The 27,548-nt window shown below is 33.8% G+C and overlaps 2 protein-coding genes across 2 annotated transcripts in view; both read left to right on the top strand.

The window, feature by feature from the left end:
- Nucleotides 1–8,506: 8,506 nt before the first annotated feature.
- LOC133183224 (uncharacterized) lies at nt 8,507–18,206 on the top strand. Its single transcript, XM_061318173.1, has 6 exons — nt 8,507–8,652; nt 10,933–11,077; nt 11,587–11,676; nt 13,523–13,720; nt 16,730–16,862; nt 17,065–18,206. Exons 1-6 carry the CDS (start codon nt 8,573–8,575, stop codon nt 18,012–18,014), a joined length of 1,596 nt encoding a protein of 531 aa, XP_061174157.1. The 5' UTR covers nt 8,507–8,572; the 3' UTR covers nt 18,015–18,206.
- Nucleotides 18,207–22,801: 4,595 nt separating this feature from the next.
- LOC133183226 (glycerol 3-phosphate dehydrogenase-like) overlaps nt 22,802–27,548 on the top strand; it is a 24,726-nt gene continuing 19,979 nt past the window's right edge. The window contains exon 1 of the mRNA XM_061318176.1: nt 22,802–22,861. The gene's annotated coding sequence lies outside the window, so the exon portion shown is untranslated. The remainder of the gene's footprint in view (nt 22,862–27,548) is intronic.

The following is a 27,548-nucleotide window of genomic DNA, read 5'->3' as shown; positions in this document are numbered from 1 at the left end:
GGTTTCATACTTCACATATGTAATTCTTGTGACAAGACCTTCTTTTGGATACAAACAACTTTGATCTTAACCTTGGAGTTTGACCTACTTTTGGAAAACTTTGACCTTGGACAGAACTTTTGAACAGTTGGTGCTAGGGCTTTCATATTTATTATGTCTATTCCTTGTGACAAGTCCTTCCTTTGGATACCAACAACTGTAATCTATTGACCTTGACCATTGAGTTTGACCTACTTTTGAAAAACTTTAACCTTGGTCATAACTTTTGAACGATTGGTGCTTCGGCTTTCATACTTCACCTGTGTATTTCTTGGGAGAAGGCCTTTCCTTGGGCACCATTAATTTTGACCATTTGACCTTGACCTTGATGTTTGACATACTTTTGAAAAAAATTTAACCTTTTCCATATCTATTCAATGGTTGCTGCTAGGGCTTTCATATTTTACCACAGGTATATTCCTCGAGACAAGACCTTCCTCTGGGTACCAGCACATTTGATTTCCATTTGAGAAAGTTAAACCTTTGCTATAAGTTGCCATACGGGGGTATCAGTGTTTCACAAACACTTCTTGTTTTTTTTTTTGTTTAGCGTCCACCCTAAATTCGAAAACCTACAGGTGTATCTCTCTATCCGGAAAAACACACAAACCAAAAGGGGAAAAACACAACAATTTAAACACAATTCTAGAAATTCTTATCGTCATCTGAGAACTCTCCTCGTATGGTAACTAAGTTCAACGACTAGTTAATTGAAACAAAACATTGTTGGTACACATTTTAATATTAAAGAGAGTTGCTGATCCCAAAAGAGTAAATTGCGTTTCAAGGATTTGTATATTTCTAGATTTTAATTTGTGTTTGTTTTTAATTTTATAACCTCAAAACCAAACCGTTAATGGACGCTAAACATAGAAAAAACATGGAATGGCCTAAATGTTGAAAAAGTAACCCTGATGCTAGAAAGAATGAAGGCTCTCAAGGCGCGGACGACCCCCCGCCCTGAGAGAAGACATTTATTAATCCTAAAAGTTCATGAAAAGTTATTATATTTTTCAAAAATTATATTGTCAATATAATCTTTCACAAACTTTCTTCCTATATTTTGTTGAATGAATTATTGAGAAATAATTTATTTTTCATCAATGTTATAAAGGTGTGTGAGAAAAGAAAAAAAAAGCTTCACATATGATTCGAACTTTCTCCAATGCTCACGGTTAGGCGTAAGACTGGACGCGTTATCCTACGCTACGAAGTCTGTTTGTCTTGTGTGTCAGTTTGATTTAAAGCGACAGTACGGCTGCAAAATGTGTGCTATTTCATCCAAATTTACCCAATATGTCATTAAGAAATAGGGTATAAAGTTGATGTAAGCAGTTTGAGAAATATTCTCTACTCAAACAAAATTAACGTAATTAGAATCTGCCGGAAAATCAAGGGTCGTACGAACTGGAGCAATCTTAGATCTGTTTATTTGTACCACGTGAACACAGGCACTTGGGGTATGGACCCCCCCCCCCTTTCCATTTTTTTTTTTTTTAAATCTGGGGTTGAGTCACCTTTTTCCTATTTTTGTATTCTAATATACACTGTATGTTATCAATAATGTAACTCTTTTGTCTCTATAAGCTGTTTTTAAATATATCGTTTTCGACTGATACATAAAAAGAGAGAAGGCTTGCAACTCTTTTCTCATCGTCTGCCTCACCTCGCTTAAACTTCGCCTGATTATTTATCGAAAGAATAAGAAAACATGGAATATGCATATATCAATAAATTCGTTATACATTCTTCTTCCTTTTCATATTTCCATTTAATTTTTATGTGCCCCCGATTTGTAAATATTTCGATTAAATCATCTGCATCTAGGGTAAATTTTGTTGATGTGCACCAGCTGGGACGGAAGTGCCCGGTATTTTCGGGTATCATCATTACGTGTAATGTCATTCGGAACATTAAATGAGAGAAGGAATTAATCCCGAATTTTCTCTTCATATAGCATGTAACGGTAAGTTCTGTGAATAACAAGATAACTTTAACTAGCAAATTCTAATGGACGAAGATTAACTTTTAACAGACGACCTAGACAACCAAATTTCACAATATTGTTATTGCAAAGCCTGGAATTTTTTTTAATGTAGAACATTTATAAAGTTAGAGTTACCGTTATTGCACTTCCGTCCCAGCTGGTGCACATCAACAAAATTTACCCTAGATGCAGATGATTTAATCGAAATATTTACAAATCGGGGGCACATAAAAATTAAATGGAAATATGAAAAGGAAGAAGAATGTATAACGAATTTATTGATATATGCATATTCCATGTTTTCTTATTCTTTCGATAAATAATCAGGCGAAGTTGAAGCGAGGTGAGGCAGACGATGAGAAAAGAGTTGCAAGCCTTCTCTCTTTTTATGTATCAGTCGAAAACGATATATTTAAAAACAGCTTATAGAGACAAAAGAGTTACATTATTGATAACATACAGTGTATATTAGAATACAAAAATAGGAAAAAAGGTGACTCGACCCCAGATTTAAAAAGAACAAAAAATGGAAAGGGGGGGGGGTCCATACCCCAAGTGCCTGTGCATTCAGGCGAATTTAACAGAATTAAAAGTACAAATGTTTACGTTTTGTGTATTGGGGTCCGAGAAAGGGAAAACCAACTAATCATACGTTATCGCGGCAAACGTCAAACAAAATATTTTTCTGCACAGTTAAAAAAAATTAGCATTTCAAATGGCAACAATGTTTATAAGTCAAAGATGTATTTTTAACGTTGAGTTTACACTATTTTTTTTTTCTTTGAAAGGGACGGAAAAATGAGAAATGATAACAAGTATCAACAAACCTGTCGAATAGAACCTTCGAGAGCCCTGCGTGAGTGTCGCCGAGTTCCCGTTTCTTCCTTATCCAGCGATTTTATTAATCCCCAAACTAAATTTTAGTCATGAAAGTTGCTTTTTCAAGTTCTATTTTCAGTTTTTTTTCTCTTTTTGGTCGACTTGGTCAATGTAGCAGGCCTACCGGGATTCCCTCTCTAACCATGCTGTTTTGTTTATGAAAACTACGCATGCGTGCATAGCATGGAATGTGGAACCCCGAACACGTTGCGATGTATATATTTACGTCCCATAAATAACTATTAATTTTAATGAAATAATCCAAATTATTTAATTGTAAAAATTGTAATTTTCTGAAAGTTTATACATTTATGAGTAGTAAAAAAATTCCAAATCTTGTCGGAAAATTTTATCTAGTCAGTTTTTTGATGACATGCGCCGTACTGTCACTTTAAATAAACGATATTGTTGAAGCATATATTTTTTCAGAAATGTTCGATTTTCATATAGTTCTGTAATGAAATTTAGCAGACATTTTCTATAAATAGCAGATGTTATGTATTTTTTTGCTCCATGTTTGTGACGTCACAATGTGAAAATGACGTCAATATGTAGGTGACTTGTGACAAAAAATGATTGACTCAGTCGTACTCGAGCAACGAACGGCTGTGAAGTTTAATGTGTATCTTGGAAATTCCTTTGCAGTAGCATATAATAATTTGAACAAGGTTTATAAAAACAAAAGTCTTGCCAGAAGTTCAATCATTAATTGGATTGATTGTTTTAATGAAGGAAGGGAGATGGTTAAAAATTATGTTTATTCTGTTGCCCCGTGAAAGCAAGCTGGGGAAGAGGTGTGTCCTTAGTTGAGCAATTTGTTACGAAAACGCGTTAAATCACTCTTAGAAAAATAGTTAAATATCTTAACAATAATATAGTTATTAAATCCTTAAAATATCGTTTACTTTAGACTTTAAATATATAAGATGTGATAGAGGGAAGGCGCCCGTACTTTATTTACACTGGAAAAACGACGCTCCCAAGACAGAGGACTCGGATTGTGATGGTCACCATGCTCATTCTAGGAAAGAATTTCCTTATCCATCCAACCTATTGCCGAGGTTTGGCCATTTCTGACAAATGGACTGTTATTGTTGTAAAAAAATAACTTGTACGGTAACAATCTGATTAAAATCAGATCTTTGTTACGCTCCGAAATTCTGATGGTCGCTTTGTACAGCGACCATCAGAATTTCGGAGCGTAACAATTAAAGATCTGATTTTAATCAGATTAGTACGGTAAGAAATATAAGACTCGGAAAAACACTCTGCTCAACGCGTTATCGGCTATTCGGTTGTTATCGGGCATTCGGTGCAAGGAAAGCAAAGTTTAGAAAACATAGGTGATTTTAAAATTCTTAATACAACGATAATTGCGTACTTCAGCAAACAAAGTTTGTGATCTTAGGCAGATAAATGATTATACTTTCAGCAGCAAAAAGAACAAACCAAATCACTCTCTTTCTAAAGATAAACAGCTTTTTCAAATGATATTTTATTAAAATTTCGGAATATTTCATCACCTTTTAGCTTTTGTAGAAGTCAAAATCAGATTATTCTATAAAACAAAACGGTTTATTTATTCTATGGACAATCATATACCTGAAGATAAGCAGACTGAGATCAAAAATCCAAATGAAGGGTTAGTTAACAGGCATCTAAAATGTCTCGTTAGGTTAAAACATGTTATCGTCAACAAGGTTGATGTTGCCGGATAATTCGGTTTTTACGGGTGTGCGTTATCGGAAACTCCGGTTAAAAAGTTTCTTTCAGCTTTAGAAATAGATTGGGGAAAAAAGTAATTTATAATCCGTCAATCCTTGAAAATAGCAGACGTAATGTGTTTTAAGGATATGCAATCCTCAGCCATGAAGGACAACTCTTAAAATTATTATTTAATTTAAAAAGTCTCAACATGAAGCTTGAAATTGAAAACTATTCATGCAACAATTTCCATTTTATGCATCTTAATATGACTTGAGGTTTTTGAAGTCTTAGAAAGGGTCTTGTAAAAAGTTAACATTTGTTCCTTATACAAATAAAAAATAAATACAGTTTTTAGATGCATAGGATTTTCTTGAGTTTAACCTTAAACACCAATGCCTTTTAGCATAATATGAAATTGGAAGTGATTTGTGATGTCTTGCAATGATAGCACAAGCTTTTTTACGCTATGTATTATATAAATTTTGGAAGTAAATAGAAGACCTATACATCTATACATGTAAAACCAAAAAAAGTATTTTTTAAAAAACATGCAAATTTCCCTAAATGCCTGGATACCTATGATTTTTTAACTTAAAATATATTTGTTGATCAGTTTTCAATTAGAAAATGCATAGTTGATGTTTCTATTCGTCTTCTGAATATATTGGAGATTTGATTATTTTCCCTATGTAATTTGATAAACTATAATGATTAACTTTGAAGAAATACAGTGCATGGGTAAATATACATTAATCTGTGAATTCAGAGATATATTTGTGAGCATTTTCAATTACATAACTGCCGAGGATCGGACTACCTTAAGTAATTTTTTTTTTAAATTTTCCAGCTTTCCATTGTTATCTTGTTTTGATATTCGTACATGTACTAGTCTATAAATAAGAATAAATATTATAATTATGATTTTATAATTTAACTCCGAATCTGTTCAATCATTTTTCTGTTCTCCATTAAACATTATATATATGACATGTATATAACAAATCTATAGTTGCTTTAGTTAGTCACGTCTTCCGATCTAATATTAGTATGTCATTTTTGAAAAAACATCGTCACTTCAAGTGCCCAAATGAGCCTAGAAGGCTAAATGTTTTTATGTCCAATATAGAGCAATAACATTGTTTGTGTCAAACCATTTGATTTTAAGGTTTAAAATAGAGGAAATAAAATGAGGTGCATATCGCAAAGAAATATTTCTTTATAAATTAAATAAAAAAACCCGTTAAATTTCCCAAACGTGAAAAACACTTGGGGGGGGGGGGGAGGCTGGTCGATTCACTTCACTTCTTCATATGTTTAACTTTTTCTACAAACAGTGATCTGCTTTTCAATGAAGGGGGGGGGGGGAGAGATGCCAAGGGTTTTTTTTTATTTGCTTGAGTATAAAAATTCAATAACTCTGCAAATTCCAGGTGAGGTTCGAACCTCCCTGACCCCCCCCCCCCTTCCAGCTCCAGGCATGAGCTCCACCTACACATTGAATTATCTACGGGTTTTCCATTTGGCCGATAATGATACAGAACACTAAGGGTGTGACCGATCGACAGGGGGTGTTTATTCCTTCTTGGCCACTAAACCAACCTCTGATGTTTTTAGAGGTCCGTGTTTTCTCTGTTCCAAATTTATTTGTTTCAATAGACTTTTGGGCTTTATTACTGTTTTTTATCTTCATAATTTCCTTCCGTCAGTAACGCTTTTTGAAAACTAGTAAAGTCAATCTCTTTTTTCCCCTCAAAAGTTAGAATTCTAGGTCATATTTGGCTTAACACCCTATTGGGAAATTCATTAAACCACCCTTGAGTTTAGATTCTTTAATTGCTTGATACCGAACTAAAACATGTATGTACTTAGTACTAACAAAAGGATGTTTAGGGTAGATCAAAAATGCAAAGTCAACGAATAAAGACGAAGCAAGCAAAACAGAGACAAAAGCGAAGAACAGTCGTAACTGTGAAAGGCAATCACAGAAAACTAAGAATAAATTACTGTGAATTCAGCAATTATTGCGAGTCTTTTATATTGCGAATAATGCAATGTAATAATCGCAATAATTAAATATGGAATCTGTATTTTGGTTACAATAGAGATTTATAATTCAGAGGTTTTAAAACTTATACCATATTTTCGAACATGTCAAGATCATATACATTTCAGTGATTATGAGAAATGCCAGAAACACTCTTTTTTTTTTTTTTTTTTTTTGAAGTTAAGTATTCTAAAAAGAGACAAATGATAGCCAAAAATTCGAATTGTGTGCCTGCCATTTTAAATATTTATATTTAATGAAGTTTTCTGTTGTTTCTTTACATTTTCCTAACCTATGACAACCTTTGTTTCCGATAACAAAAACTGAAATTTCCGATGACAAAGTGAACCATTCAACCGTATTTCCGAAAACATCCTAAAAGTTAAAAAATGGGAATTTTTACCCTTTAGTTGCATCTTTGCGAGATTCTGACGATGTCACATTGTGGACAATAACTAATGTTAGGTAAACATAAGGATTTTGATGAAAGAGGCTATATGCAGCAATGCCAATCGGACAAAAACTTGCAAAATATAATAAATTTGACTTTTAAAGTCTTCTCAAGACTCACAAATACTATAATAAGACATATTATTGGGGCTTTATTTTTGTATCTGTATTCATTCTTGTTCACAAAAAGCACAATCAACATTCTCTGTTTCTATTATTACAATGTTTATTTGCAACAATTTACTAACCTGTCAAAAGTTGTTATCCACCGAATGCCCGATAACAACCGAATAGCCGATAACGCGTTGAGCAGTGTGAAAAATATTTTAGCTTCTGTGAACAGAACGCTTCGGAGCATGTCACGTGACCGCCTGTATCACGTGATTCACGCATGGGCAAAACGGTGGCAGATGCACATTTAAGAACCCTCTATATACTGCACACTAGAGAGTTCTGATTCTGTGGTATTTTTATGAAGTTAGAGTAATCTGCCCTTAGATCTAAAATGAAATAAATTTAAATCTACAGTTTATCAATCAATTTCTAATCAATTCAAGCATTCTTAACATTTTGATAGGCCATGATAAATTAATTGAACATCTCATCTGCATGCTTTTTCCCAACTTAGGTAAACAACAGTGATTTCTGTTCATCAAAACTTTGTTGACTTTGAACATTTCTCCTGGGGGTAAAAGCCAGGCACCCAATGTTGAAAATGATATAAATAAGCTCAATATATACACCTTTATACAATATAATTTTCTCAATGTCCAAAAAACATTTTCGTTTAGTGTAGAGAGGGTCCTTAAATAAGAGAGGACTAATTTAAAAATTAATGAACACTAAAATCTAATTTCACTTCTTTTATGGAAGTTATTCAATTAGTTCGCGAACTTTTTGATCATCCCTCGTATCTTTCATGCCTCTCTGGGGGCCCTTGATTGGAAATAAATATTGTCTATTATAGAATGGGTTCAGACACCATTTTTTGAAACATGAAATAGATTTTACATTTACTTTTCCGTCATTTAAACCTCAATGAAGAATGGAGACTGGACCCATTCGTTTTCAAAAATCCTTTTTATGACTCTAATAAAGCCATTTTCCACTAAATATGCCTTTACTATAGCTGTCAACTTCAATAACAAAAATAATTGAATCAAATGCGTTGAAGATGACATTACTGAAAACATTATTTTCGAAAAAATATAACTTTCCCGTAAACTTTGAAAATTGAGAAATATATATTTCTCAGAGCGGGGGATTGTCCTCGCCATGTACACCCTCTTTAAAGTTCGATCGAAGACAATCTCAACTATGTACGAGCTAGTTAATTTATTAATCTGGTAGTCCGCCCTTTCATCGCGACCATGAACCAGTAAAAATGTAACTATGCCACTGTTTACAAATGGCGCGCTCCTGGGGTATTTAAGATAACTAAAATTGATGCATGTCATCACGCTAAAATGGGATCTGGTTCGAGTCGATCAAGTCAGGTGCACTCTTTTCAAGTGGAACAAGGCAATAAGGAGGACGATGATGTTCGGTAAGTCCTCTTTCATAGAGAATGTGATAGGATTTTGTCATGTGCATGCACTGTGCAGTGCCGCTAAATAAGAGGATTACAATGTTACTGGATTAACCCTATCCTTTACCTGGCTTTCAGAAGTATACAATTAGAAATTCTTATGGTAGATGTAGATTTAAATAACATCGTACCTTTTGCCGATGTAATCTTACTGTGTCTCGATACAACCCCTCACAGGGATAGACATTAACTTTCAGATTCACTTGCACTTTTGGGCAAGAGATCTCAAACTTTGACTTGTCCGAATGCAAAACTTGGTTGCCCAAAATTAGGAAAGAACTTAATAAGAAAAAAATTAATTTCTGTAAACGTTATGATAAGAAAAAATGTGATATCAAATATCAGTATTTATTACATTTTCAACAGTGAAATACTGTGATTTATTTATTGAATAAAAGTGATATTCTCTCACAGTGTGAAAGGATATCAAAATGATATTCTCTCACAGTGTGAAAGGATGTCAAAGTAAGTAAAAAAATAATTTCTGGCCTGTCATAAGATAGAGCTAAAACTGCAAATTTCTTCCCCAATATATTGCTGAAATCCATGCTATGTAATGTTTTCAATCTCACAACTGCTAAGCTATGACGTCTCAACTGCTCAACTATGACGTCAAACCTAGCTATTACACTGTGTTAAGAAAAGACAGAGGCAAAGGGAAAATCAAAGAAAATGTAATAAACAGAAAATTCAATGTTTTGTAGATGAATATGGAATTTATTTCACTCGTGAGACAGGATTTTTTGATATTTTCTCTCGTGCTTCGCACTCATGAAAATATCAAAAAATCCTGTCCCACTCGTGAAATAAATTCCATATTCATCTACAAAACATTGAATATCCTCTATATATACCAGTCAGTGAAAAAAAAATGATGCTGCATTTGTACATAAATGTATACAACTGTACTTGTAAATTTAACCTTCTAACACACACTGCCATGCAGCAATAGCCATTTCCTTTTAATTTCCTTATAATAAAATTCATATTTTTGAAAAATTATTTTCAGTAGGATCCTTTTGTGAATCGTGATTTTCAGAGATAATTGTGAGGCAACGCTAAAGGAAGATAGTTGCTATGAAACACATCTTATCTTGATCAGGATACATTGTGTTACACTGTACATATATTCTGTGAATAAATAATCTAATTTCCTAATAAGAAGTTAACAAAATTTTGTTAGACGTAGAGCATATTTACTACGAAGGAAAATAACGAACCCGATTTTAAAATGAATGGTATAATCCAGAAACGCTACCTAGGAAACATTGTCAATCAGGTGCGTGGCGGAAATCAAGTGTTCAATTTATTGTTTTTTTATAAATTAATGTAAACTAAATAAATATGTGCATTTGTATAAAAAAAATCACTTGCCCGATCGGACAAGTACGTCGACAATTTCACTTGCCTGAACTGAGAATTTACTTGTCCCCGGGCAATTGGACAACCATTAATGTCGATCCCTGCCTCACCACAGAAGAAGTAGGTATGGTTTTGGCTTTATTGTGCCCTGAAAATTTGGTGTTTTCAAAAGATTTGAAATTAACTATGAGTTCAGTATATGAGGGTGATGAATCATGAAAGAATATGGCATAAAGGAGGACCATTTTGGAAATAAGACATCATTGATTCTGTATATTTCTAAGTTTAAAAAGAAAAGACCTCAAAATGATTCATTTCAGGGGATATTTTCCACAGCCACCGCCCACTTCAATATTCGAATATGTTGTGTAAAATTCTTTGAAAAATCACTTTCTCAAAGTCTTTGTGGGTGAGGCATATGGTCTATATTATCTGAAAAATATTCCACTGAAAATTGATGTCTTCTGCAACTTTTTAGGAAATTAGGAAAATGCACAAGTTTATGATGGCACAATTAGCATTTCGGAGGTCATATGAGAAAAACAATTTGTTTGATCATAGTGCATGGACTTTCAACAAATCAGAAAGCATGGATTTTAACTTTTTACTTCACTTTGATATTTTAGAAAGTACATTGCCAGATTTGTATAAATAGCATACCTAGTTTTTTACATGCCATGTTGACATTCAAAACTCTAGATTTTTCATGGTATATGCACTAAGTTCGAGTTAGGAACACTATTTTGTTAAATCATACAACTTTCTGCTGTTGCACAGAAGTTTTAGTTCGCATCTGTTGATGCATGTGCATATCTCAGTACACACCCCCACACACACATATTATAAATATATACACATATATTAATCACGTTTTAGGCCAAAAACTGGAAGGGAAACAAAACGAGTTTGCTCTCTCTCAGCTCAGCACCGTCCATCTGTCCAGATAAAGAGAAGCCAGTCTATGAGCAGTACAGTCTCACCAAGAGTGGCACCATCTATACATAAACAAAAATCGGAGGAGGTCAGTAGGTCAAAAGATTACATTAAGATAAAGATGTTCATTAAAATCATTTCTGTTATCTTTGATGTGATTCAAAAACCGGATTAACAACCACATAATATAAGAATTTATAACATTTAACAACTATCTGTGAAAAATAAGCTCAGAAATATTACTTGATCAGTTGTTGAAATAAATATTTGCGCTGATGTGTGGAATAGGTAAGTTTAATTAGTTTTGTTCATTCTATCTGTTATTCAAAATGTGTACCGTGAATCACTTTTTATTTGCAAGAACTTTATTTTGTGTAATTACATGAGACTGTCTGCATGCAAAAATTTCATTCTCACGTATTATTTTATCAGCATAGCTTATATGACTGAAATTCTGCAAAGTGTTTTGCCAAGTGCTGTGAACTTTGATGATGAAAGGACTTCCTTACTGAAATTAAAGTGTTCACTTGTCAGTATTGTGTATGCACTGAGGAAGTTACAACTTTAATCTTAGGTATATTGTTTTTCTTTAACAAGGAGACTACAAGTGATGTCAAAGTTAATATTGATGATAAAGAAAGACAGCTATTTGAAGCTCAAGAAAAGATGACAGTTTTACAAAAACAGGTAAGTTTAAGACTTTATCATCTATAGTTTATTAATGAACACACATTGTTTCAACAAAAAGATTACACACAGATAATTTAGAGATTGGAAAGGGCTTGTGCCATAGTCATATTGAAATGAAAAAATGATGCATTAAATCAACCGTTGGCACGCCAAGGTGCACATTCAATTTTTAGCAATGTTTGTGGGAAATATTTTGCACTTATCTTTTGTAATTGTTTTACTTTTATTTTAAATGCAGTCATTTCAATGCAACAAATCTCAATGGTTAAAACCAGTCAAAAACTACTTCCTGTTATAATATGAAGCACTTATTATTGTCTGATAATATGAGTGCCAGGCAGGTTAAGGATCATTTTTTCCATGGTGCAAAACTAAGGATTGACAGCTAGCCAGCTAAATTTTTAGCAAGCTGATTTATATTGGAATTTGTTACTTTTTTTTAAACAACAGTTGGCAGAAGAAACAATCATATTATTTTAGCAAAATATTGATGTGTTAACTTTCTTTTTTTTTTTTTTTTGTTGCATGCAACTGTTTAATCCATTGCGATTCCCCGTGCAGACATGTCCATGTAACCTTTTATATGCATACTAGTGGATCAGTCCATTTGTCTTCATTCACACCAAATGTCTTTGCACCTTTTCCTTGGAATGTTCTGTTGGATTGGTGTTATAGCATCCATGGGAATGTTCTGTTGGATTGGTGTTATAGCATCCATGGGAATGTTCTGTTGGATTGGTGTTATAGCATCCATGGAACTAAATAAAGTTTGTTCTTTTAACAAGATTCTTGTGCTTTAAAATTTTTATTTTTCTCATTTTTAAAAAAAAATAATTACATATTGTATATGGGCAATTAAAAAATTTTCCTTTATATTTCATTTAGGGCTGGGATGATTCAGGGTTCAATCAATTTGGTTCAGTTTTGGTTCAGAATGATACAGTTCATTTTTATTTTTTGATTTGATTTGATTTAGCTTAAAATGTCTAAATATTTCTCATCATAAATAAAAAAAAAATAATCTCTGCTTTATAAACTCCTTTACTTAAGGATAACAACCATAAAATTCATTAAAAAGTAAAACATTGTAAAATGTGTTTGTAGAATAAAAGAAACCTAAATCACTATTATGCCAGTTTGAAGTCAGTGATTAAGTTTTTTTGTTTATATGTGTTATGTAAATTTGGAACCAAATCGAACAGAATGCCAGATTGGTGCACCAAATTGAACAGTATGAACTGTGATGCACCAAAGTTTTTGGTGCACCTCACAACCCTAATTTTATTTCCCAGTTTATCCCATAAGTGGACTAGTCCAGCTAGTTTTAACTATCATAAACAAAATGCCATTCAACAACTAATGTTGGGAACAAAGATAGTCTGAAGTCACATCACATGCTTTATAAAAATTTAAAATAATTAAAATGGAACAGAGAAAAATTCTTAATAGGAAGAATTGGCCAAATGTACACGATAATTCTGATACTCTCTCCCATTCATGTGTCTTTACACTTATGCAGTGGTGATGCATGTGCCAGATTAGAGGCCAGAAAATAAGGATTAAATAAATACCGTTTATTGTGAGCAGTTGGAAATCAATACAGCCATATGGAATACAGAATAGACAGTATCCAGACTTCACAAAATTTTTTATACTACATTTGTTAAAGAAGTGCATCAGACTAAAATCTAAGGCCAAAATGGACAAATTCTGGAGTACTCAAAATCCAAATTAGAAAATTATGCTGTATATTTGTTAACAATATTTTACCCTGTCATATGGTGAACTTTGGTTTAACAGATTTTTTAGTTTACATCAAATTAATCACTACAATTTATTTCAGCTCACAGAGACAGAGAGCCAGAACTTGGACCTCCAGGAGAGGGTGGAGGTTTTGGAGGAGCGCCTCGAGTACCTCAACTCATGTCATCAGATTCAGGAAGAACCAGAGGGCTACCAGGAAACAATCAAAGCCAAGAACCAGTTTATAGAAAAACTGGAGAAAGAACAGAAACAACAAACACAGGAGTTTAATAAGACTGTGAGTGAGTTAGATAGAGGAGGTCATTTTATCTTTAATAAGACTGAGTGAGTTAGATAGAGGAGGTCATTTAAAATGTCTTTAATAAGACTGTGAGCGAGTTAGATAGAGGAGGTCATTTTGTCTTTAATAAGACTGTGAGTGAGTTAGATAGAGGAGGTCATTTTGTCTTTAATAAGACTGAGTGAGTTAGATAGAGGAGGTCATTTAAAATGTCTTTAATAAGACTGTGAGCGAGTTAGATAGAGGAGGTCATTTTGTCTTTAATAAGACTGTGAGTGAGTTAGATAGAGGAGGTCATTTTGTCTTTAATAAGACTGTGAGCGAGTTAGATAGAGGAGGTCATTTTGTCTTTAATAAGACTGAGTGAGTTCCAGGTCATTTTGTCCTTAATAAGACTGTGAGCGAGTTAGATAGAGTTAGATAGAGGAGGTCATTTTGTCTTTTCTGCAGATTTAAATGTTTATTTACTGTATAATAATTCAATGTTCTGAAAACGCATCAAATCACCATATAGACTTTATTTAGGTTGACATCAAATTCAGGTATGGTAATGTCTTACCATGACTTAATATGAATTGTCATTTAAAAATGTTTTAAACTTCAACAAATAAAATTGTGGTGGGCTATAAAGCTACCAGATGAATTTTCATATAAGAACTAATATGAATTAAATGTCTTGAGAATATGTTTAATTGATTTGGACTTGTGGATAATGAAAATCACTGTCTTAAATTTCTGGAAGGACATTTTAGTACGAAAAAATATTGACCTTGATTGCAAAAATATTGCCCTCGATTCCATACCTTGAGTACAGAAATTATTTTTCAAAAGTTAATTGTTTTTTAAATTAGTTAAGATATAATTTCTGACCCCATAACATGTATATATAGATGTCAAATGTTTAAGATAAAAGAGTAGGTTATTCTTAATACAACAACATGATTATAATTTAGAATCTTTACATTATACATGTACATTTATTGACTGGGTTTGAGGGCAACATGCGTTTTGTCAAACCCAAGAACGAAACTGTTTGCCTGAGACTGTTAGGCCAAAGGCAAACAGTTTGGTTTGAGGGGTCGACAGAACACATTTTGCCTGAGGATACAGTCAATAAATGTTTTGTTAAACCTTTTATTTCTTATTTATTTTTTGTCATACATGTATCTTTTGCTGGCTTTCATACCAACGAATGCAATGAAGATTTTGCTGATCCCGCTCACAGTGTGATGTAAGCTGTCCGATATCTAGTCCACGGGTCCAATATCTCACTCTGCGGTTAAACATTGATTTTTTTATGACCACTCAGTAAAACATAAGAAAGATTAGTCTTTTTAAAGTATAGATTTATATAGGAACTAATTCTTAAAGGTGTAACAATTTCAAATATCTTTGACCGAGATGAAACTACAAAGCAGGGCCTGTGGAAATTTCTTATTATTGAATAATTTTTTTTTATTGAATCATAGATCAGGTGAGAATGAAAAATATAAGGAAAAACTGTCTGGTCTTTTTGTTTTATGATGATGATCAAGCAGTTTGCTTGCATGATGTTTTTATGCATAAATGCATTTGGCTTTTATGCAAATTATCACAAGAGCAAACGGATTGATCACATCATAAAACAAAAAATGAGACAGTTATTCCTTAAAGCATTCTCATGAAATGTACATTCAAGCTTACAGTAAACCAACTTTTTTTCGCATGCGAGAAATATCTGTGAATTTTGCGACCTACTTTAACTCGCGAATATTAATCGCTGCGAACCATTTATTATGCTTTGTATTTGTAGAGAATGTTTCTTCAATCGCAAAAATAAATCATCGCGGATTGATTTCAAACTGAAGAATCGTGAATAAAAGATGGCAGGAATAATAGTTGGTTTACAGTATTTAAACTAAGATCTCTTGGACCAGGAAAAGTTGATGGTTGGAAGCCCTTTACTAGTATAGAGATTTAAAAAAAAAAAATCTTATAAAATGTTTTCAAGAATATGAAGACAACAAATATACCCTGGTAATAGGGCTGTATCAATATATCGATATAATATATCAATACATCGAAAAAATAACTTCCAATACATATCGGATAGGCAGATTTTCTTAATTCTTTGAAAAAGTTGGGAATTTCAATCATCAAAGGTTATTTTTACACTTTATTGAATAAAAATTGATAAATAATGATATAATCATCAAGGAGATAGCACATCTTAGATAAATATTACAAAATACATAAACAACTTTATTTTAACTTGTTGCTTTTTCAGACGTTAAAAGTTTGAAGTGTAATTTGTAATGACAGTGAGACAAGAACTTTGAAATGGGTTATAAAACAATTAGCTTATATAAAATTCATGCATTAAATGATTTAAAAGACTTTTTTGATAGACATGTTAAAGAATCCAATATATCCCATATCGCATTATAAAATATTGTATCGTATCGTATCGAGTTGTTTTGCTCAATACACAGCCCTACCTGTTAAATGTAGTGGATATATTTTTCTTCAAAACATGGTTTGAGGGTTTGTTGGGGCTATGAGGCCATACTGTGGATGCAAAGTTTTATCAAGATAGATGCAGGAAAAAAACAAACAAGAGTTAATTCTAAGTTATAAAAGGCTACAGTTAGACAACTTAATATTTGTTATAAAGTGTACTTTATTATTTGAAATGTTACAAAATTATTCAAGTGTTTTAATTTTTATCTGACAATGGTAGCTTTTCTGGCTAGTCCAACAAAATTTTTTCTTACATGGTACACTTGTCCTACAGATTTTTAACTCTTTTAAGCACCCTTGATAATGAGAAGTTTTATATTTATTTGATTCTCCCAGTATAAATTGCAGAAAATGAATTGTTTACAAAACATAGTGTTATTACACCACAACAAATAAACCATTTGTTGAAGCAACTGAATTTATTTTGAGTTATTCCCCTTTTAAAGGAAAAATCTTGATCTACACAACCAACAAAAAGTTTAATTATGTTTTGTATTTTACTTGTAGAAAATTCGCTACAAGAAGAGAATAAAAGCTTTGACCACACAACTGAATGAAGCCAAACAGGAGACTTCCATACAATTGTTTGAACTTAAAGATGAAATCACCAGACTACAGGAGAAAAACAAAGAGTTGGAAGGTGTGTAAAAGAAGATATGACTTCTAATTATATTTACTTGCAGTCTTGTTGACCTTAATTAAATTCATGCCTGTCTGCAAAAGTATGTACACTCTGTCACCCTTTCAAGTTCAATTCTAGGATTGATTTGGGCAGCTGCATAGGGGCTCCATGTTCAATAATTAATCATCCTTTATGTTGATCTTTTTTTCTTTTCTATTAGACTCACTTGAAAGAGCTGGACCACAAGGAAAGACTAACACACCTGATGTGGGCAAAATGCAAATTGTGTTGGAACTGTCCAATCAAATCTCAGAACAGACAGACGAAATCTCAAGACTAAAGAAAGAAGTGAAAGTGAAGGAATCAATAATTGACCGTCTTGGTGGAACCAAAAATTTGGAGGAAGAATATAGTAAGGACAAAGAGGACATGAAAAATCTGAAAAAGTTATCACAAGGACTGAATCAGTTACATAGTGAGAGTGAAGGTCTCAGGGATTCTGAGGAGGATGATAGAGGTGTGTCTGGTGCTAGCCGAGACTCAGGGCTGGGGTCTGCTGGTAAAAACAAGGACAGGCGGAAAGACAAGTCAGGTATCCCTGTACTATCAGATTCAGACTGGGAGTCAGATGACCTTCCAGATGAACTTGGTCCCTGCAAAATAAAAAGTGCTCCCCCAGAGACTCAGGCCTTGAGAGCTGCCTCAAGATTGGCCGCCATGGAGGGTAATGACACAGGATATCCCACCCGACAGGCATCAAGAGAAAGCAACGATTCCAGGCTTCCATCGCGCTTAGCCTCAAGGGAAAGCATTGGTTCAAGACTGCCCTCTAGATTAGCCTCCAGAGAGAGCCAGTTCAGTAGTAAGACTTTAATGGAAAATGATGAGGATCAAATATCTGTTGATGATATGACGTCTTATAAAGGGTCACATAAAATGAGGAAGAAATCCTCGTTTACATCTAAAATCAGACGGGAACATGATACATCCCTAAGAACACCCATCCCGAGTGTAGCATTTGAGGAGGAAAAAAATATTAATGATATTCCAATGTATCCCAGTAGCTCCAGTAAGAGGTATTCCAGAAAGAAGAAGAGCTCCTTCTTCTTGACTCAGACAGGAAATTCTCCTGCAGGAAGTGACATCAGTGAGCAGATATCTGTAGGTTGAGACCTTGATGTTTACAGATATCTGTAGGTTGAGACCTTGATGTTTACAGATATCTGTAGGATGGGACCTTAGTGTTTATGGATATCTTAAGGATGAGACCTTGAAGTTTACAAATGTCTGTTGGATGAAACTTTGGTGTTAACAACTTTAACCTAAAAAGCTGATGAATAAAAGGGCCCTTGTTAAACTTTATCTTATATTAATCTTTCTTAATAAGAATTGATTTACCAAAGAAACTTTGTCAATATGAAAAGTATACTGGGTAACAATTATTATTTCAGGTTCTTTCTTGCAAAAATGTCAATTCTAGTCAATATTCTATTTCAATTCTGACAGCCAAAGTAATATCCAATACAGTTTTTCTATTCATTAAAATTACTGAGTAATGAGGGATTGATATCGCCCTGGCAAAATACATGTAACTACAATTAAAAGTGTGTCAACTTATCTATATCAAAGTGGAATATACAAGCAAGTTTTTATTTCAAGTAACAGTATTTCTATTTATTGATCTCGTATAATGCATAATTCTTTTTTTTATTAACATTTAGCTCTATACATATACTTTAAAAGAGAGCTTGTATATTTTAGCCATTTCATTTTTTTTAAGAATAAGAGACTATTCAATGAGCTGAAAGCTCTGAAGTGTAATGATTATCTCTCTTTCTAGTAAATACTGTTGGAATATGTTATGTAAAAATAGAAAATCTTCATCAAGAGGCTAATTTTGTTAATTCAAAGTATTTTTTATTCACTTTTTGGTAAAGGGGGGTGGGTGGGTTAACAGAAATGTAGTACTTTGCATTTTGAAGCATGCTTTGTTGAAGACTTTAACAGCATGAAGTGTGTGAAGATATGTGTCTTAGGATATTATTGAAGACATATTTATACTATTGTTTTTGTTTACGGAATTTCGTTGTTTTGATAATAAATTATTGTGTCATATTCCCTGAGATAACATTTACTCATGTGTATCTTTGTGGCGTAATTACACAAATCTTGAAACCAATGGTACAACTATCCATGTTGGACATCTTTTACAGGATAATATCTAGGCATTTGGTGTCAGAGTTTTAATATAGCCTTTATCTAACATTATAAAGGGGTTATGTGTTGGATTTTTTGTTTGTGATGAAAGAAATGTACCTGTCAGAAAAAAAGCAATCATTATAGTGTTACGTAGGAGAGAAACAAGGAAAGCAGATGCTTTAGTTGACCGACAGAGAAAAGTGCTCACATAATTCTATTTTTAGGTCACCTGAGTGACTCAGGTGACCTTTTGCTATCTGTTTTCGTCCGTCATCGTGCGTTGTGCGTCATCCATTAACATTGAACATTTTCAGTTTCTTCTCTGGAACCACTAAACCAATTCCAACCAATTTTGGCATGCAGCATATATGAGTGAAGGGGAACAAAATTTATGAATTTCATGGTCCCTGCCCCCCTGGGGCCTGAGGGGTGGGGATAAAACCATCAAAATTAGTGCTATTTTTAGGTCACCTGAGTCACCTGAGTGCTGGCACGGTGCGCCAGAGGCCCTGGGTTCGATTCCCCGTTGAGACTTCATTTTTCACCGCCTGTGACAATTGTGATGAGAATTAAGCCCTCTACCAAAATGATGAAATTCAAGGCCCCAGGGTAAGGGGTTCTATAGTTAGGGTGGTGCTCTCGTTATCATATAGTGAAAATGCATAAAGTCTTTTAAAATCTTCTCTCCTCCTGTATATAAAGCAGATAAACTAGGTGCATGTTCATGATAATTAAGGTTGCCTCTTCCAAAATTGTGAAATTTGTGGTCTAAGGGTCAGGGTTCTGCAGGAGGGGGTTGGGGGCTCTTGATTATAGTGAAAGTGCATTATTTCTTTGAAAATCTTTTTCCTCTGCTTCTGCCTATCAAAGAAACAAACCAGGTATATAGTTATGATGAGCAAGGGTGCCTCTTCCAAATTTGTGAAATTTATGGCACCTGGGTCAGGGGTTCTATTGTTTGAGCGGGGCTCTAATGATTATATAGTGAAAATGCATTAATTCTTTGAAAATCTTCTCAGCTCCAGTGTATTTAGCAGATAAATTAAGTACATGGTTATAATGTTCAAGAGTTTCTCTTCAAAATTTTAAAATTTGTGGTACCAGGTTCAGGTGGTAAGGTTGGGGTATTTAGATCATATAGTTAAAGTGCATTATTTCTTTGAAAATCTTCATTGCTCCTGGGTATTATGCAAACAAACTAAATGCATAGTTATGATGAGTAAGGTTGCCTCTTCCAAAATTGTGAATTTCATGGCCCCTGGGTCAGGGGTTCTGGTGTTAGGGTGGGGCTCTAATGATTATATAGTGAAAATGCATTATTTTTTTGAAAATCTTCTCCTCTGCTCCTGGATATTAAGCCGATGAACTAAGTACATAGTTATGAGGAGGAGGGGGGCCTCTTCCAAAATTGTGAATTTCATGGCCCCAGGGTCAGGGGTTCTGGTGTTAGGGCGGGGCTCTATTGATTATACATGTATATTGAAAATGCATTAATTCTTTGAAAATCTTCTTCTCTGCTCCTGGGTATTAAACAAACAAACTGAGTACATAGTTATGATAAGCAAGGATGCCTCTTCCAAAATTGTGAATTTCATGGCCCCTGGGTCAGGGGTTCTGGTGTTAGGGCGGGGCTCTATTGATTATATAGTGAAAATGCATTAATTCTTTGAAAATCTTCTCTGCTACTGGAGATTATTTAAACAAACTAAGTGCATGATTATGATAGGCAAGGGTGCCTCTTCCAAAATTGTTAAATATATGGCCTCAGAGTTGGGGGTTCTGGTGGAAGGGGGGGGGCTCTATTGATTATATAGTGAAAAAGCATTAATTCTATTAATTAATCATTATTTAATCCTGTCTGCTCCTTAGTGTTGAGCTGATAAACAAATTGCATAGCTATTTTTAATTTTTAAAACTTGTGGTCCCAGGGTCAGGGGTTCTGGCATAACGGGGGGGGGGGGGTGATTATATAGTGGAAATGTTTTAATTCTTTGAAGTGCATAGTTATGATGATGAAAGTAACTCTTCCAAATTTGTAAATTTCTTGACCCTGGATCTTGGGTTCTGGTGTTGCGTAGGGCTTTGTTGAATCTCTAGTGAAAATGCATTGTACCTGTAAATTCTTCTCTGCATATCGGAGGCAAACTGAGTAAAAGTTTTAATGATATAAGCAATGGTATTTTTACCAGATTTTTGAACATCTGGATCATTTGGTTAAGCGTTCTGGTCCTGGTCAGGGCTCTATTAATTTGTATTCTACTGAGAAAAGTTATTGCCCTTTGCCATTAGCTTTTGAAAATAATGTATTTGAAAAGTTAATAGAATTTATTAAGATAATTATGCAAGAATTTTTATTGTATAATACAAAAAAGAACTTCATATAGTTTTAAAGATCAGGTAGACGTAAATAATAGATAAATAAAAATGAGACAAAAATAACTCATCTTATTAAATGTTCTTCAAAGATCAAGAAAGGCCAATGTGAGAGGTTATTTTGTGGGGTTAGAACTAATATTTTGTTAATACTGTGCATGGTGATAGTCATAAATGAGGGACAGATTAGGACTTACTTTATAAGTTATTACTGAATACTAGATTAATTATTTCGTTGGTCCTAATCATCCTATTTCTCTTGCTTTGGGGCAACAAGACTTCATCTATCAGTTTATTTTAGCTCTTTGGATCCTCTAAATTGTTGTATTATACTCAGGTGATCGTTAAGGCCCTTGAGCCTCTTGCTATTTATCATTTCAGCTTTTTGCCCTTATCGTAAAATTTATTAGACTTACCCCTCTTTATATTCCTGGATTCATTCTTACATTAAAATTGCGGTTTTTCGGTAGACTTGTAGATATACAATCATTCCTTTCTTGTAACCGAAAGGAAAAGATTGCAGCTGTGGGTTTTACCTACCTGTCGACCCTATTTCATAGAACGCAGGGGGGAGGGGCACTATTTTTAGTATATAGTATTCCGCTATAGTAAATTTTCATTTAATTACTGGTCTCTGCACCCACCCCCCTCCCCGCACACTTTGCTGTAAGGTCGAGCACTGGCGAATTCCAGGATTTGGACAGATAAAGTTTTTTTGTGGACTTTTTTTTTGGAGACTGAACATGCTGAAATCGATTATGACTTTATTGTTAGGAAAGAAAAGGATGAAAAAAATTGCAGTATTTCTTAATTAATGTAGGCTGACTAGAGGAGGATCAGGGGAGAGCAACCAATCACAAAGCATTCAAAAATATATTTTTTTTTCTTTTTACAGTTGACTTGAAATTTTACAACCAGGGTTGCTCTACTGTAAATATTTTGAAGGCATCATCCATGGTACGTATTTTGGTACTGATTTTAAATAAAAGAGCTGCCAATTGTCATGGTCACGATTAAGTACTTTACTAATAATTGTTTTTGTAAACGGACTAATATAAATAATAAAACATTGCCTTACTGGTATGCCACATGAAATTTAATAAATAAATGCAAAGTGGATCAAATATCAGGTCAAGCTTAGTATCAATGTGGCAAATACTTACCCAAAGCCTTGGCTTTGGGTAAGTGCAGATGAAAGACTGTATAATACTACAACACATTGTGGTCAAAAAAAAAAAAAATTATGTGAAATTGACAAACACACAATGGGTGTCTCATGCATATCTGTACCCATTACTTGTTTTTCTAAATAGAGTGGCCTCCCTTTTATTTTTATCTCTAAATAACCACCCATATTGACAGGTCAGATCTTAATTTTTCCACTGTTTAATAAGGATAAGATGAGTACAGTTGAGGAACAGTTGAAGCTATACGGCTGCAATCAGGTGCGTGCAAGCTTTCGTCTATCTTTCACTTTCATTTTCTGCTAAAGAAAAGACACTCAAGAATCAATTACACAATGCTTTGTACAGCTGTTGTAAAAGCCGAAACTGGTAAGGTAGCGAACTTTTTATAGTTCCGGACAACAGAAGAAATACTTGAGTGTATTCATCACTATAAATATTTTTCTCAAAGTCTTCACCAATGAAAAAGGTGAAGATAATGAACAGTGATCGATCTCAAATCTGTGAACAGGGCATAAACCGCAGCCCTCTGGTATATCCAGAGGTAGGATCAGGTGCCTAGGAGGAGGCATCCCCTGTCGACCGGTCGCGCCCTATAGTAGACGAATATTCTGCATTCAAATTTAGTACTAGATGCTGTCATGAGACAGTAATACCCGCACTAAGGTGTTTGCCTCTAAATGCACACTCCTTCATATTGGGCTTACCAAGGAAAAAGTCCAAATAATTCTATAATTTACACAGTACATGTATTCGTCAAATCGAGCATGAAATGCTCAGGTGACCATGTGACCCATGAACCTCTTATACGCATTTCATATACTTAATTCATTACCAGTCTGAAATAATAGAATTTAATTAATGATGTAAATTAGGTTTTGATAAAAAAAGGGGGGGTATAAATTTTTGGCCCATAGTGGAACTTTTTAAATTTATTTTCTCAACAACAAATAATATTATTTTAGTACAAAGCGTTTTTGATGAATTTATCAAAATGTGCAAACTTTTTTTAGTATTTGATTAGGCAAAAACCTCCTTGAAAAGCCATACCCAATCAATTTTGTCACCCCCCCCCCCCCCCCCAACACACACACACAATTTGCCTGTTTTTGGAAATAGGCCTAGATGGCAAAGTTATGTTAAAACATCGTTTGTTATGATAATTTAAAATTTGTTCTTGTACTGTACCTGTATGTGAACACCTTTTTGAAAATTTCTACATCGCATTGGGCTTGCGTCACCCTACCAGTACTAGTACTAGTTTTACCATTATCATCTTTAGATTGCACATGGTGCATTGTTACATGTATATCAGTGGAAATTAATTCATTTTGTGTTTTAATTGGATTATATTTCATGAAGTTGACAGGACCTATGACAGTCGGTAAGTACAAGTTTAAGTATAGATTGGGGTAAAATAAACCGAAATGCAAATGGTTAGGTTAAAGTTTAAAAAGGATCAAAGATCATCGGCAATCTCCTATGCAGAGTTGTCGTTCGTTTCTCTCTCAGACACTAAATGTATGAGCCGATGGTAGAGAGTGGATCATCGAATGCCACAATAGATGAATTTCACATTCTGAAGAGTTATCTCCCGTTGTCGACATTACATTCAGTTACAGGCACACATCCAGGAATTTTTTTCCGAGGGGGGGGGGGGGGGGGTCCACACCTCAGTAAAAAAAAATTCCAGCCCAGAATTTCCTGAGGAGCAAAAAAAGAAAAACAAACAAACAAACAAAATAAAAACAATGATGGTGGGGTCCATGTTTTTAAAGGGGGAGGGCATCTGTTATTTTTTATTTGCTTCTGTAAATCAGTATATAGTCCTATTTAAATAACTCTGCAAATTCCAGGGGGGGGGGGGGGGTCCAATCTCCCTAGCCACTCCCTGTCCCTGAAATGACAAATGATCATGTGACTCCTAAATAGTAGAAAACTTTTCCATTTGACTATACATAATTTTGTTTCTTGTGTTATTATGTTATGTACATCTAATGGTTTAAGGTTATGAACCCCTGGAGGTCATCCCCACTCTCTTAATGAACTGGAAATGTTCATAATATGGCTACATCAAATTAAATAAAAGTGCATCAATGATAAGATTACTTGACATTTCATTCATGAATTTGGGTCAACCCATGTACCTCCTAGAATTAGAATGAAAATCATTCAAAGAGATGAACCATTAAACTATTTGTATATATTCACATTTTTTTTATGTCAAACCAAAGTATTAGACTAGTTTGCATACATGAACAAATAGGGGTCTGGAAAGGGGAAGGGGCGAGGGGAAGGAGTTATCTCTTTACGTCTTAATTGTTGAAAACTCCTAAAATGAATGTTAACCTCAAATCCGACTTGTACGTCTTCATTATTTTTAAGTGGTGTTGTCTCCGTATGAGTGAAAAATTCCCAAGAGGGACATTTAACAACAAACAAACATTAATGACTTAAAAAACACAATATACATGTACATGTTTATTAGTCAACGGATATACTTCTGATCATATCTCTAGTTCTCCCTTGAATCAGAAATGATGATATAAATATTTTAAGAATGATTAAGAGTTGAAAATTAAGGTTGTGCATTTTAAAATTCACTAAGCTCTGTGGTTGAATTAGCTATACCAGTTTAGCTTATTTTGCTACTCAAAGCACCTTGATTAACTATTTTTAATCATACTGTTTTCTGAAATGTGAAGTTCTTTCAACATGGATACAAGTCATACCTTTTCAGCTTCTGAAAACAATGCATGAAAAAAACTGCTTTTCAAATACTGTAACTCTTTCCAAGTACTTGTGATCATCAGTTTTTAGCTCACTTGAGTTTTTCTGGTTTTCTGATCACATTTTGTTTGTCATCCATCTCTCCGCCTGTAAACTTTTCACATTTTTGTCTTCTTCACTAGAACCGCTGGGCCAATTTCAACCAACCCTGCCACAAAGCATCTTCGGATAAAGGGGATTCAAGTTTGTTCAAGTGAAGGGTCACACCCTCTTTCAAGGGGGGATAATCAAGAATTAGTGAAAATGTGGTGGTATCATTTTAAAAAAGTCTTATCAAGAACCACTGACTGGGCCCAAAAAGTTGAAACTTTCTTTACATAGACTTAGTGTAGCTTCAAATTTGTTCAAATTATGACCCACTGGGGTAGGGTGGGGCCACATATGGGGATCCAATGATTTACATAGAAAAATGCAGGGGATTTTTTCCATCATAAATCTTCTTCTCATGAACAGCAAGGGCATTATTGTCATCCGTTTTCGCAAAAGGGACCTAAGGGACATTAAATCTCATTTGTCTGTCAGTCTGTCTGTCTGTCACAATAAATTTAACCTTGGTCATAACTTCTGAATAATAAGAGATAGGGCTTTCATATTTCACATGTACATTACCTACAAGAACTTTCTAAACATACCATGATTTTTGAACCTATGACCTTGACCTTGAAGTTTGACCTACTTTTCAAAATATTTAACATTATTTTAAATTGATCATTTTGAAAGAGAAAAGATAGGGCATTGAATTCATATTATACATGTATATTACCTGTGACAAGACCTTTCTAAATGTATCATGACTTTTGACTCTGTGACTTTGACCTTGAAGTTTAACCTACTTTTCAAAAATGTTATATTTTCTTATAACTTGAGAAGAGATAGTACTTTTATATTTGACATGTACATTACCTGTAACAAGATGTTTCCAAGCATGCTATGATTTTTTTAACCCTTGACCTTGATGTTTTACCTGATTTTTAAAAATTTTAACTTTGGTGATTACTTTTGAATGACATATGATAGGGCGTGCATATTTGAAACAATATGTCATAAATAATGGCATCCCATCCACTAGGACACGGAAAGCAGGGGACCACAATTCTTTGAATTGGCTTGTTTGTCATTTTGATATGGAAACATCCTCATACAGTGTAGATTCAAGTTTTTTATGCCCTGCCATGAATATGGCCGAGGCATATAGTGTTTGTCATGTCCGACTTCAATAAAACATCATATGCTGATACATACTGATGTAAACTTTTCAACTGCATCAACCTTTTTGACCTTGACTTTTCCTTTGACCTTGACCTTACTTTTCTTAAATTAGTGTCTAGATCAGTTTGAAAAAACAATTCAAGATATATTTATCAAACTTCATATGCTGATATATACTGCTGAGAGCTATCAATTGCATCAACTTTTTTGACCTTGACTTTTCCTTTGACCTTGACCTCACTTTAAATTAGTGTTTATCTACATTTTAAATAAACCATTTATGATATTTTTATCAAACTTCATATGCTAAAAGTAAATACATACTGATATAAGCCTTTCAACTGCATCAGCATGTTGACCTCAACCTTTCCTTTGACCTTGACCTCTCTTTTCTCAAATAAGTGTTAAGCTCAGTTTTAAATAAATCATTTAAGATATTTTTATCAAACCTAATATGCTGATATGTATTAGTGAGAGCATCAAAAACTTTTCACCTTGCACTTTCCTGTGACCTTGACCTCCCTTCTCTTTAATTTGTTTTTGCTTAGTTTTAAAGAAACAATCTAAGATATATTTATGTAAGCAAGCACTTATACATAATTTTGTGAGAATTTATCATCTATATCCATTTTTTTTAGATTTTAGTTTCAATTTTAAAGAAACTGTTCAAGATATTCTCATCAAACTTCATACACTCATACAAATTTTCATGTTGCATTAATAATATACATTCGGTGAGGCATTTATGTCCTATGGACATATTTCTAGTTTTCAAATCATGACCTCAGAGTATTGGGTCAGGCCACGATAAGGGATCAAAGTTTTATAGAGGAATAAAAGGAAAAAAAATCTTCAAAATTCTTCTTTTTAAGAACAACAAAAGCATGATTAATATGGAAACATTCCCAAGAAGTGTAGATTCAAGTTTGTACAAATCATGACCCCATGG

This window comes from Saccostrea echinata, unplaced genomic scaffold (genome assembly GCF_033153115.1).
Source record: "Saccostrea echinata isolate AGI-Se365-2 ecotype Australia unplaced genomic scaffold, CSIRO_AGI_Sech_v1 ptg000009l, whole genome shotgun sequence".
NCBI lineage: Eukaryota > Metazoa > Mollusca > Bivalvia > Ostreida > Ostreidae > Saccostrea > Saccostrea echinata.
The sequence above is the reverse complement of the archived record's forward strand: the minus strand, read 5'-3'. Positions and strand labels throughout refer to the sequence as shown.